This window comes from Peromyscus eremicus, chromosome 17 (assembly GCF_949786415.1).
Source record: "Peromyscus eremicus chromosome 17, PerEre_H2_v1, whole genome shotgun sequence".
NCBI lineage: Eukaryota > Metazoa > Chordata > Mammalia > Rodentia > Cricetidae > Peromyscus > Peromyscus eremicus.
This window is the reverse complement of record NC_081433.1, coordinates 18,164,163-18,178,422: the sequence shown is the minus strand read 5'-3', so window position 1 is coordinate 18,178,422 and position 14,260 is coordinate 18,164,163. Positions and strand designations below refer to the sequence as shown.

The window sequence follows — 14,260 nt, the reverse complement described above, 5'->3', positions numbered from 1 at the left end:
TTAGAGAAAAATAAAGCAGATTGATGACTAGCGCACCCTACACACAGTGCTTAAACACAACTAAAACCACCACAGAAGAATGCCTACCTGTGTGACCAAAGTACAGAGGGGACTATGATCATGTCCACGGCTACAGTTCATTGGCATGAGAACAGTGTAAGTGAAACTCACCAACACTCGCCCCACGAAGGTCTGTGCAGAAAGCAACACTTCTATGCGGTCATGAAATACTCTATAAAAGTAAAATCTTCTTAAAGGATTAAGGCCACTTCTCCCTGATGAGAACAGTTTCTGTGAGCAAGAAAAAGGAATGGCCGGTGAGCTGCAGCTCAAGAGAAAGGATCCCTCTCTAGGCTGGGGAGGGTCTTGTCATGGTATTAGTCAGAAATGATTCTACCTTCCCCAACCCAGGAAACGAACACTGTGACCACTAAACATTTCCTAGAGCAGTCAACTAAAGAGATTTCTAAATGCTACAAACTACACAAACACACCAAACACACACACACACACACACACACACACACACACACACACACACACACACACAGCACACGTTCACCATACACATTAATCTGCAGAGTATCAGAATTCTTTCCCCAATAATTTTATAACATTGTTTAAAGTCTTGTCTTCAAAGGTTTTCTTTATTTTTATTTATATATATGGGTGTTTTGCCTGAATGTAATGTCTGTCCACCAAGCATATGCCTGGTGCCCAGGGTAGGCAGAAGAGGGCATCAGATCCTTTGGAACTAGAAGTATAGACAGTTGTGAGTCTCTGTGTGGGTGCTGGGAATTGAACCCAGATCCTCTAGAAGAGCACCCAGTGCTCTTAACCCCTGAGCCATCCCTCTAGCCCTGTTTAAAGTCTTTAAAGTAGAAACAACTGCAGAGTAAACTGGCTTATCAATAAAATCTAGGAACTTCAATACTAGATATTCTCAAATATAAAAACATAAAATCCCTATTACTAATAACCTTAACTTTTTATTCTTATTTCAAACTATGTTACTTTATACCACCTAAACATTAAGAGATATATTTAAGCAAAATTTGCAATATTAATTATGATACATACATAAAAATGTATTCTATCACAAAAAAACTACTATAATCTCTTCCAGGAAGAAACAAAAGTTTAAGAAGTGAAAATGATAACAAACTACAGAGGACTTGATGCAATTCTTCCACTGAGCTGATGGTGGTGGTGCACGCCTTTAATCCCAGCACACGGGAGGCAAAGGCGGATGAGTTAGAAGCCAGCCTGGTCTACATAGCAAGTTCCGGGCCATCCAGGGCTACATAGTGAGACTCTGTCTCAAAACAAACAACAACAAAAACACAATAGTCATGTGGCATTGAAGAAAGAAATTTTGCAGGGCGACGGTGGCGCACGCCTTTAATCCCAGCACTTGGGAGGCAGAGGCAGGCGGATCTCTGTGAGTTCAAGGCCAGCCTGGGCTACAGAGTGAGCTCCAGGTCAACCAAAAAAAAAAAAAAAAAAAAAAAAAGGAAGAGAGGAATTTCAAATAATGTCATCTTCATAAAGCATCATTTGTTCCCATTGTCACCATTTGTTCCAATCATTTGTTCCCACTGTCATCATTTGTTCCCACTGTCATCATTTGTTCCCATCATTTGTTCCTGTTGTCATCATTTGCCAGCAGTTAATCACATCAACCTTTGCAAAGTGAGTTAGGCTCCAGTAAACGCCCAGGCATTTGTGGCTGGTGTAGGTAACACATAAAAACACATAAAGCACATATACATACAGACACATACGAATCATGCACAAAGACTGTGCAAAAGAAAGACTGAGTTGCTGTCTGTGCCTCTATGACTCCCTTCAGTAATTAACAAAACTCTCTGAAACAAGGTCTTATGAAGCCTAGGCTTATCTCAAGCCTACATTGGACATACAGTCTTCGTAGCTCTGGCTGGCCTGGAACTTGCTATGTAGACCCTTATGTTCTTCTTTAAAATTATATATATTCTCTCTCTCTCTCTCTCTCTCTCTCTCACACACACACACACACACACACACACACACAGAGCAATCTTCCTGCCTCAAGTGACTAACCCACAAAGTACCACATTTGGCCTTAACTGGCAATGTTTACAGAAGTTTTCTCAGAACAGAGACTCTGGTGCGTCCATCGTCATCCATGCTCACCAAGTTTTGCACTGGTGGCCTTGAGCCCTGCTTTCTGCCCTTTATGACGCATCAGGCTCATTAGCCTGAAAAATCAAGGAAGGCCTAAACTGCTTGCTAAACACAGACATGTGCCAAACTTAGCTCCAGTCTTCACACACAGATGTCCCAAGCAAGGGAACTGACCAAGATGGCTCCTGAATGATTGATGCTTTGCCATTTTTTTGTGATTTTCAAGATTACTCTGAAAATGACTAAGATGATGAGTCCCCCGAAGAAAGTCACGCAGGAGGAAAGAATAAAGGCTCCTTGGATTTCAATATTGCAGGACTTTTCCTCCACTTCTTTCTCATTCAAATTGCCTAGGTGTGAGTGAAACATCTTGAGACCACACTGTTGGCCATTCTATGATGTCACGGTCACTTGGCAACAGTGTATTGCATCATCTTAGGACTGGATGTGAAAGCCAATGAGAAGTTCAAGGGACAAGAGTCTGGTGAAACCCACACTGCAGTTAACCGCTAGAAAATGGTAGGGCCTACCAAGGGCAGCCGTCAGTAGATGGGAATTCTGGACCCCATGGGTACTTCTCTATGCCCCTGAGGAATTATACACTCTGGGGCTGTTAGCAGCTGGCTGCCCATTTCAATGGACCTGTTTAGTCACACAACTTCAAATTTTGTTTCTGGTGAAATACATCCAATGATCTCAAAACCGGTTCTGCATCTTTCTGAGACAACATTACAGTCTTGATAACGTTAGAAAAAAAATTCTTAAAGATTTGGGTTGTGTTTATTCTTTTAAAAAGCTGTAGGTAAACAGTAAATTTAAGATACAACCTAAAGACTGGTTATTAATGTTGAAATTTGTGTATTTTTGCTGAGAGAGTGGAAGAGTAGATTCTGGGTGTTCTGGACACACATACATTGTCACATGCACATCCATACACACACAGTAACTATGAAATAGTGTGTTTGATGATAATTAACCATTTCAATATGTATAAATAGTTAAGAACACCAAAAACATATCTATTTCAAAAATTCATTTTAAGATTATTATATATATAGATATAATTTTGTTTTTCATTTAAATAAGAATGGCTTATTATTATATAGGTATATATATTATATAAATATAATGATTATATATATTATATAAAGTATTTCCACTAGTAATGTCATTGGTTGCTTGATGCAAGATCATCAAACTGCCCCCCCCCACCATCTATTCTTTGTCAAATCCTCCTCTTTCTTGTTTTTATCTCTGTCCTGTCAGTAAAACCTCTGGTCCAACAAAGTTCAGAAGGAGATGAATCCCTTTTATGTCATGCCTCATCGTTTATACACGAGCGGTAAGTGGAATTTTAATTTCCAGTGGCGAGCCTGTCTCGTCTCATCCTAGATGATATGACATGAGATGATGGGAAACAGGAAAACAGTGTGCTCCTCAGCAGCCCATCCTGATCACTTTGTGTAGCACGCTGTCTCCGGGAGACAACAGAGGCATTTCTTGGACTGCTATTACAGTTCTATGTCCTTCCTCTAAGCTTTTCTGTCGTTTCTACTACACCCCGACATTGGGCTGTAGCAGCAACATGACCCTCCCTGGTCTACATGTCAGAAGGTCTGAGTGTGGTGATATATTGTGTACCCTAATAAAATTTACCTGAAGAACCGAGAGACAAAGGAACAAGCCACCTCTTACCTCTAGGACTCCTCAGCCTGAAAAAACCTTTAGTTCCTGTCTCCTCCTGCCTTATATACCTTTCTCCACCCAGCCATCACTTCCTTCCTAGTGCTGGGATTAATGGCGTGTGCCTTCCCAAATACTGAGATTAAAAGCATGTGCCACCACCACCACCAGGCTGTTTTCTCTCCTACTGAGTCAATCTCATGTAGTCCAGGGTGGCTTTGAACTCACAGAGATCCAGACGGATCTCTGCCTCCTGAATGCTAGGTTTAAAGGCATGTGCCACCACTGTCCGACCTCTATGTTTAATCTAGTGGCTTGTTCTGTTCTCTGATCTTCAGGCAAATTTTATTAGGGTACACAATATATCACCACATCTGAGCGCCAGCCCTGGCCTTTCCGTTGAGTCACTGTGCAAGATCTATGTCAAACATGATGATTACTTGATAGAATTATTAATGGCATTCTATGGGGTTGGTTTGTTTGTTTATTTGGTTGGTTAGTTGGTTTTTGAGACAGGGTCTCTCGGTGTATCCCTGGCTGTCCAGGAACTCACTCTGTAGACCAGGCTAGCCTCAAACTCCAAGATATGCCTGCCTCTGCCTCCCAAGTGCTGGGATTAAAGGCATGTACCACCAGCACCTGGCTGGCATTCTATGTTTTAAAGAGAATACTTAAAACTAAATACAAGAAAAAATGTTATGCTAAGCACGGTGACACTGTGTGGTTCAGGATTCCAGACACTGAAGTAAGAGGATTGTGAGTTTGAGGCCAACCTGAGCTACATAGTGAGGCCTGGGTTCAGGATTCCAGACACTGAAGTAAGAGGATTGTGAGTTTGAGGCCAACCTGAGCTACATAGTGAGGCCTGTTTCAAAAAAAAAGAAGCAGGGGCATAGGAAAGGAGAGGAGAGGAGAGGAGAGGAGAGGAGAGGAGAGGAGGGAATAAATGAGTATAGAAAACAAAAACAGAGCCAGGCAGTAGTGGCACATGCCTTTAATCCTAGTACTCGGGAGGCAGAGCCAGGCGGATCTCTGTGAGTTCGAGGCCAGCCTGGGCTACAGAGCGAGATCCAGGACAGGCACCAAAACTATACAGAGAAATTCTTCTCTCAAAAGAAAGAAAGAAAGAAAGAAAGAAAGAAAGAAAGAAAGAAAGAAAGAAAGAAAGAAAAGAAAGAGAGAGAGAGAGAGAGAGAGAGAGAGAGAAAGAAAGAAAGAAAGAAAGAAAGAAAGAAAGAAAGAAAGAAAGAAAGAGGGCTGGAGAGATGGCTCAGAGGTTAAGAGCACCGACTGCTCTTCCAGAGGACCTGACTTCAATTCCCAGCAACCACATGGTGGCTCACGACTACTTGTAATGAGATCTGGTGCCCTCTTCTGGCCTGCAGGGACACATGCAGGCAGAATACTGTGCACATAATAAATAAATCTTTAAAAAAAAAAAAAAAAGAAAGAAAGAAAGAAAGAAGGAAGGACAAAAAGAGCCAGTGAGATGACTGGCGGGGAGTGTCTGACACTAAGGCCGACAACCTGAATTCAACCCCTGGACCCATACAGTGAAAAGAGAGAACAAGGTACTGCAGGTTGTCCCGACATCCACACTTGCACACGCAAGAAATAAATAAAATGTAGTAATTTTTATTTAAGAAAAGAATAGAGGGCTGGTGAAATGAAATGGCTGAATAGGTAAAGGGCCTGCCAGAAAGCCTGAGGACCTGAGTTCAATACCCAAGGACCCACGTTGGGAGAAGACCAATTCCTAAACATTGTTCTCTGACCTCTGCATTTCACCATGGAATTCGCGCGCGCGCGCGCGCACACACACACACACACACACACACACACACACACACAGCATTTAAAAATGTAATTTAATTAAAAACAAAAAAAAGATGCCAGTAACCATTGCAGTCCTTTTCCAAATGAAGAAAGAGGGAAGGAGATAAGTTCGTGAAGAATCATCTGCAGAGCTAGAGGGATGGCTCAGTGGTTAAGAACACTTGCTGCTCTTTGAGAGGACCTGAGCTTGGTTCCCAGCACCCCCATCAGGTGGCTCACAACCACCTGTAACTCCAGCGTCAGGGCATTCAACACCTTTGGCCTCCGATTCATTTGTTTGTTATAGACACATGCATGTGCTTCCATGATCAAGCATGTGCCCACGTACGAACATACGTATCCACAGGGAGGCTTACAGCTATCCGGAAAATAAAGTCAGATATCTATACACATTTATTCAGACTACTTCTGCTTCAGTTATTGTAATTATACTATTTTCACTTTTTTTTTTTTTTTTTTGGTTTTTCGAGACAGGGTTTCTGTGTAGCTTTGGTACCTGCCCTGGACTAGCTCTGTTGACCAGGCTGGCCTTGAACTCACAGAGATCCACCTGCCTCTGCCTCCCGAGTGCTGGGATTAAAGGTGTGCGCCACCACCGCCCGGCTATTTTCACTTTCTTAACTTTCACCATTTAATATTTACAACAATACGGCATCCTTTCCCATTCTCTTTTAGGCAACTAAGCTATTTTTCTCCTTAATATCCCCAGACCTACCTACATGGTGGAAGGAGAGAACTGACTCCCAAAACATGTCCTCTGACTTCCAAGTGTGTACTGTGGCACACTAAGGAAGTGTGCAAGTGGGGCTAGGGATATGGCTTCATTGGTCGAGTGCTTGCCTAACATGCACAAGACCCTGGTTTGAACCCCAGCACCACACCAAACCTGGCATGGTGGCACATGCTTGTAATGCTAACACTTGGGAGAGGGATGTTCAAAGTCATCCTGGGGGCAGATTCGGGGCAGACTTTGTTGGGGGTGGAAAAAAAAAAGCAAGCCTGGCATGGTGGTGCACACTTTTCCTCCCAGCCCTTAAGAGACAGAGGAAGGCAGATCTCTGTGAATTCCAGGCCAGCCTGGTCTACATGATGAGTTCTGGGACAACCAGAGCTACACAATGAGACCTTGTCTAAACAAATAAAAAGGAAAACAATACAAAAAAGAGACTAAGGAGATAGAACAGAGTTCTCTAAAGAAGAAATGCAAATGTACAATAAAGATGTTTAAAGACTGCAACATCCTTAGCCATGAACGAAATGATATTACTCAAACTACTCTGAGATTCCATCTCCAGTCAAAACAGCCATCCTCAAGAAAACAAACGACAACCAATTCTGAAGAGGATATGGGAAAGAAAAAACATTAATTCATGGTGGGTATGAGTGTAAATTGGGGCAGCCATTATGGAAGTCAGTGTGGAGGACTCTCAAAACCTAAAGACAGAGCTACCATCCAACGCAGCGATATCACTCCTGGGCACACACCTGAAAGGACTCTATGTCCTACAGCAGAAATACTCGCGCATCCACGGGCATTGCTGCTCTATTCACAGTAAGAGGGAAATGAAGTCAGCTCAGATGCCAACAACAGCTGAATGAAAATGAAAACGTGGTACACATGCGCAATGGAATTTTAATCACCCATCAAGAAAAATGAAATGACGCAGTTAGCAGGAGAATGTATGGGACTGGAAAATACTCTATTAAGTGAAGTAATGCGGTCTCAGAAAGACAAGCACCATATACTCTCACACGAATGCAGATCTTAGGTTCTAGGTTTTTTGTTTTGTTTTACATCATTTATTTTGTGTGCGTGTGTATGCATGTGGAGACATGCACACCGAGGCACATATATACAAGTAAGAGGACAACTTGCAGGAGTTGGCTTCTCTCCTTCCATTATGTGGCTCCCAGGAATCTAACTCAGGTCATCAGGCTTGGCTGCAAGTGCCTTTACCCACTGGCCACCTCACTATTCTCTTAACTTCTCATTTTTATATATGCTTCATCTAAATGGGAAAATGGAGCCTAGATGCCAAGAAAATAGAAAGCGGCCCATCCATGGGGGAATGTTACTTTACACACACACACACACACACACACACACACACACACACACACACACACTAGCTGTATATGCCTATCCTGGGTCTTTGGTGTTCTCATATGAAATTTAAGATTATTTTTTCAATTTCTGTAAAGAACCGTTAAAACTTTGATGGAGACTGTGTTGAATCTGTGGACTGCTTTTGGTAAGATGGCCATTTACACAATATTGATCCTACCAATCAATCCATGAGCATGGAGTCTTCCTCTCTTCTGGTATCTTTATCAATTCTCTTTGCAGTGTTGTGAAGTTTTAATAGTGTAAGTCTTTCACTTCCTTGGTTAGATTTATTCCAAGATTTTTTGAGACAACTTCGAATTGTATTGCTACCATGTTGTCTTGGAATGCTTGTTGTTTGTATAGAGGAAGGCTACTGACTTATATCCTGCTCCTTTGCTGAACGTGCTTATCAGCTGTATAGTTTTCTGGTGGAGTCTTTAGAATCTTTTATGTACAGAATCATATGTTGCTACTTTGGCTTCTCCCTTGTCTGTATTTATCTCCTTTATCCCCTTTATTTATCTTATTATTCTAGACAGGACTCCAAGTACTATGTTGAACAGGAGCGTGAAAAAATGGGACATCCTTGTCTTGTTCCTAATTTTGGGGGAAGGCTTCAAACACATGTTCTCTAGAGTGAGCAACATTTCCCAATTACCAAGAACTGGCTAGGCACAGTGATGCATACCTTTAAGCCCAGCACTTTGGAGGCAGAGGCAGAGGCAGATGGGGCTCTGTGAGTTCAAAGCCAATGTACTCTACACAGCAAGCTTCACAGTGAGACCATGTCTCAAAATAAAATTTGCCTCTTGCTCAATATGAAGTTGTATGCCCTGGGAAACTTCTCAGTCTTGGGCAAATTGAGATCACTGGTCACCCACATGACACCATTTGTGTGTTCCAGCCACATGACGCCCTCTTAGTGGGAACATACAAAGCCCTTCCTTCTGCAGTCCTTTGTGGTGTGCTGTCTCTGCTCTCTACCCGGTGCCCTCATGACTCTGGGACCTGCCATCCTTCAGGTCTCCACTTCCTCAGGTCTCAGCACCTCCTCCTGACTGCCCTAAGGAAGGAATCCCACTAGCTGCTCCGCTGGTCTCTCTTACGGTGTTCAGACCCTTTCTTGTTGGTTTTCATGGTAGAGTGGTGATGGTGGTGTTTTCTTTTAGACAGGCCTCACATAGCCAGGCTGGCCTTAACCTTTTGATCCTCCTGCCCTCACCTAAGAATTGTGGGAATTATAGGTGTGGGCCACCGCACCCGGCTCAGACCCTTTCTTTGTCCCACTCCATAGTACTCATAATTATTTGACTGGCCTGTTTTTCTCCCCTAAGACTGTGCACTCCACACACACACAGTGTGTCCTGCTTGTTTTACTCAGCACTAAGCGCCCTGCATCTAATATTGCACCTGACACACACCTGGCAAACTGTATGAATTTCATCGAGTGTGTAAATTACGGATCCTTAAAAATATTTGTTAGGGGGATGAAATGTAAAGCTACATAGACCTTAACCCAAGTTGTCCATACTTCTCTATTCCACATTCCTCACTTCTCACTGCAAACTATTGGGAGGGTAATACCTTCCACTCATGGATGTGTACCACAGTGGTGTGTGTGTGTGTGTGCATGTGTGTGTACACGTTGTTGTTGCAACCAAGTGCTATTCAAGGTATAATTATTCATGCTGCTAGCTTCAAATCCGATAACTTCATGGCACTACTGAGTTATTTTGTCATGGTAGGTAATCTATGTTTGGAGATTGGGAAGTGGGTAACTCCGCAGCAATATGACCCTCTACGATTACTAAGAAAGTACTTTGCTTATGCCTGAAAAGCTAGTAAGAATGAAAGGCAGTAGATACTCTTTTGAATATCTACTATAAGCCAGAATGTCAAATGTTGTGGGGCACACATGCAGATACGTCCTTTTTTTTTTTTTTTTTTTTTTTTTTTGGTTTTTGAAGACAAGAGTTTCTCTGTGTAGCTTTGGAGCCTGTCCTGAAATTTGCTCAGTAGACCAGGCTGGCCTCAAACTCACAGAGATCCACCTGCCTCAGCCCCCAAGTGCCGGAGTTAAAGGCCTGCATCCCCACCCCCTGCCTTTTAAGACTTAGAAAGTAAACAAACTTTAAAAAATACACAGGCAACTGCTTTATCCTCGAACCAGAGAAGGTATTTTAAGGCGCTTCAAGAACAAGGGAGAGAAGTGGGGTGCTGAAACACGGTCACATGATAGTAGAGGAGGAGAATACCAGGGGTGGGAAGGTTTGGGTGGGGTTGGGGTGGGGGATGGGGAAAGAGGAGTAGGGAGGGGTTAACCAAAACTAAAGATGTATGAAAAATACATGTGGAAACATACTATTCTGTAGGCTGTTCTTTAAAAAACGCACAAAAAAAATTAATGGAAGTACCTTGCATGGGTGGCTATTGCTGCTCCCAGAAGCCATAGGTTATTAAACAAAAATCCCAATGCCAGGTGTGAGGTATCTCCTTTGAGTTGTTGGTCAGGGAGGCCCCAGAGGCCTCCCCAAACAATACAAGCTCTTGCCATTCCTCTTGGCTGCCAACAGAAGTAGAAGGCAAGATCATATTGCTGAAGATATTATAGGACATAGAGAAATCAATCTGGAATTGACCTAAAAACTTTCTTCTTGTTGACTAGCATTCATAGTGCCAAAAGGAGCTATGTAGATTACTGGAGGAGAAATGATGTAGAGTCTTACTCAGATGTGTACCCCTGTGAGCTACGATACCAACCTGCAGGCAAGACGTGCCCTAATGCGACAGTATTACGACTGTTATGGAGTTAATAATCAAACACTTTCTGCTTAGATCAGAAGTCTGCTCCACAAGAAGGAATTCATGCCTGATAAACCTAGTCAAACACTCATGGCCCCAGAGGTGTTAGGCCCTAGTATGGTAGGTTTTGGGGAATATTATTTTAAGGTGTGTTACATTTATTTATGTTGTATTTGTTTAAATGTGTGAAGCTGTGTTACTGTGACTGTCTAAAACACCTGATGGCCTAATAAAGAGCTGAACGGTCAATAGTGAGGCAGGAGAAAGGATAGGCAGGGCTGGCAGGCAGAGAAAATTAATAGATGGAGAAATCTGAAAAAAAAAAAAAAAAAAAAAAAAAAACAAGTAGCCAGAGAAGGAGGGGGAATTGAGGGGCCAACCACCCAGCTACACAGCAAGCCACAGAGTAAGAAATAATGAAAGGTACACAGAAATAGAGAAAGATAAAAGCCCAAAGGCAAAAGATAGATGGGATAATTTAAGTAAAGTTGGTTAGAAATCAGCCAAGCTAAGGCCGGACATTTATAATTAAGAATAAGCCTCCATGTGTGATTTATTTGGGAGCCGGGTGGCAGGCCCCCCAAAAGAGCAAAAGCAACAATAGGTAGGGTTCCTTGAGAACCCTGGGAAACAAAAACAGAGAAGCAGGCCAAGCAATGTCCTTGAATGAATGTCAGCTTCCCCATATCCCTCTCACACAGCTCTTTACTTACTAAACCTTCCTGGAGGCCTTGGGAAAGGAGAAGAAACCACGCTGTGGTTTAGTCTCTGCCAAAATGCTTGTGTGACCTTGCTACATTCCTTGAGAAACCCTCCATTGCTCTACATATGATGGAGGTGTGGGTAGGGGGCTTCCAGCAAGGGTCTCCAGGGTTCTTGGTTCTTTTGAACAGATGTTTGGCTGGGTTTGCTAGCATAATTCAAAGCTATTTTCCTGAAGAAACCTCAGTTTTTTGAGGTTTTCTTTTCTTTTCTTTTCTTTTTTTTTTTTTGAGACAGGGTTTCTCCGTGTAGCTTTGCGCCTTTCCTGGAACTTACTTGGTAGCCCAGGCTGGCCTCAAACTCACAGAGATCCGCCTGGCTCTGCCTCCCGAGTGCTGGTGACATCACAACAATATGGCTGCCTGAAGAAGACCAGAACAATGACGATACTAATAGCCATGCTAACATGGAAGGGGCCCTACCTCTAGACAACTACAGATAAATAACTAGTGAGAGAAAGAAAATCAGTCTTCCCCAGGGATAGGACCCCTAATGGTTATATAGTACTGAGTGGTCAGCCTTGAAATCACTACATATACAGAACATTAAATGCACTCAACATACTATATTTATATATTTTATGCATATGTGTATGTAATCATATATATATACATATAACAATAATAAAATGAAATCATGAATTTGAGAGGGTAAGGTAGGGCATAGGAGGGGTTGGAGGAAGGAAAGGAAAAGGGGAAAAGAATGTAACTATATTTTAGTTGAAAGTTCTTCACACATGCTGTTTCTTGGGTAAGCATCTCTTTGTTGATGGACTGGACTATCACTTTGGGAATGCCACTTAAAAATGAATCAGTGTCTCAAGATGTGTATATGGAACTATTTAGTGGCTTTTCACCTTACTACTATTTATGTGGTTTTCAGTGGTGGGGATGGAACCCAGGGCCTCTCATGCATACCAGGCAAGAGGTCTACCACTGAGCCACATTTCCAGATCCATTACAGCTCCTCTATGTTTGCATTTAAGTTACCCTCTCTTTAGTTTTCATCAATAGAAATGATATTGTGATAACTACTTTCTTGGTTTTCTGATACAGGTATCCTAGGCTGGCCTCAAACTCTTTATGTGGCCAAAGATGATCTTGAATTTGGGTTTTCCTTGCCTCTACTACCACAGTAGATCACAGAGATATGTGACCATACTCAGTTCATGTGATATTGGTGACTTACTCTCAGGGCTTCTGCATGCTAGGTTACATTTCCAGCCTATACTAACTACTTTTGGTGAAAGTTTACTTTGGAAGGAACATGATCTGTGATGGTTTGAATGAGACATGTCCTCCACCGTCTTGGGGATCTGAACACTTGGTCCCCAGTTGGTGTGATATTTGGGGAGGCTTAGGAGGTGCAGCCTTGCAGGATCAAGTATGTCACTGGGGGCAGGCTTTATGAGTAAAAAGTAAGGCTGTTTTCTTGGAGTTCCCTCTCTCTGTGCTTGGCGATTCTGGCAAAGAATGTGAGTTCTCCTTAGCCGTCCTGGAACTTGCTCTGTAGACCAGGCTGGCCTTGAACTCGGAGATCCACCTGCCTCTGCATACCAAGCACTGGGATTACATGTGTGCACTACCACAGCCTGGCCTATCTAACTTTTATTACAACTATTGTTATAACAATTATAATATTGTTCATAACAAAAAAAAAAAAAAGAATGTGAGCTCTCAAGTCAAGCTGCCTGCTGCTGCCTGGGGTCATTTCTCTCCTCTATCATGTCTTATCCCTGTGAAACCCTCCGCCAAAATAAACTCACTTTCTTGCTTAAGTTACCTTTGCTCACAGAATTTTCTCATAGTAACAGGAAAGTAACTATCAGTAATCTAATCCCTAATTTTTTTTAAAATCTATGTTCTACTGCAATTCACTCTTTTAAAAAAAGCTAATGTAGGGTCAATGAGATGGCTCAGCGTTGTTGCTAAGCCTGAGTTGGATCCCCTAGAACCCACACGGTGGAAGGAAGGAAAGCATATTTTCCAGCGAGTTGTCCTAGCACGAGAGAGAGAGAGAGAGAGAGAGAGAGAGAGAGAGAGAGAGAGAGAGAAAGAAGAAGAAGAAGAGTTGGAGGAGGAGGAGGAGGAGGAGGAGGAGGAGGAGGAGGAGGAGGAGGGAAAAGAGAGGAGAGAGAAGGGAGGGCGGGTGGGGGAGGGAGAGGGAGAGAGAGAGAGAGAAAAGAAGAAGAAGAAGAAGAAGAAGAAGAAGAAGAAGAAGAAGAAGAAGAAGAAGAAGAAGAAGAAGAAAGGAGAGGAGGGGAGGGGAGGGCAGAGGAGAGAGAGAGAGACTGTTACAGTCTACCTCCTAGAGTCTGGAGACCATAGGCTTCCTTCCACTCACTCCAGGGTTTCAACTACCAGCTAACATCCACCTTCTCAGTCTTCCGTTTCCGCTCTTGTTTTGCTAGGCACCAAACCTGTCTAAACTCAGTTCTCCGGTAGCCGACTCTGCCCCGGGGCTTGCTTCCTTCAAGTCCTTCTGGAACAAGCCGCTTGCAGCTCGTCGCGAGCGCGCACGGTTCTTCCAGCCTCCTCGGGCCAGATGTTCACTCGCATCCTCTCCACCCTCTCCTCCCTCGGGCTCCGGAATCTATAGTCTCTCCAAAAGCCATGTGGAAACGGGCTCTGCGTGGCGAGCCACGAGGAGGAGGACAGCAGCTTACAACAGGTGTGAGCTAGCGAGTGCTGGGTTTTTTCTGGAAGTTTCAGACGTTTCATTAGGAACGTTCGCTCTGCACAAAACGGCGTAAAGGCAACGCTCTCTCTAATCCTCATATGCGCGGTGGCTCCCACTCTTAGCCACGAAAATGAGCGGGCTTTTTTTTTTTTAAGCAATAACGTACATCCTAGAGGAAAGCACAGGAGAGACCTCGTGCGGCTCGCCGCCCCAAACATGGGCTCT

At 43.2% G+C, this 14,260-nt stretch overlaps 1 protein-coding gene across 8 annotated transcripts in view; it reads right to left on the bottom strand.

The window, feature by feature from the left end:
* The window catches only part of Kcnu1 (potassium calcium-activated channel subfamily U member 1), an 88,041-nt gene extending 73,801 nt beyond the window's left edge, over nt 1-14,240 (bottom strand). For 2 of the 8 annotated variants that reach the window (XM_059244398.1, XM_059244399.1), the window contains exons 1-2: nt 2,341-2,571; nt 172-291 (exon numbers count right to left, since the gene is read on the bottom strand). In XM_059244398.1, coding sequence (XP_059100381.1) covers nt 172-291; nt 2,341-2,535 — 315 coding nt within the window. In that variant the 5' untranslated portion in view covers nt 2,536-2,571. Of the gene's footprint in view, nt 1-171; nt 292-2,340; nt 2,572-10,206; nt 10,356-13,660; nt 14,179-14,201 lie in introns of those variants that run through there. The other 6 variants (XM_059244400.1, XM_059244402.1, XM_059244403.1 and 3 more) reach the window with 6 other exon arrangements.
* Nucleotides 14,241-14,260: the final 20 nt, after the last annotated feature.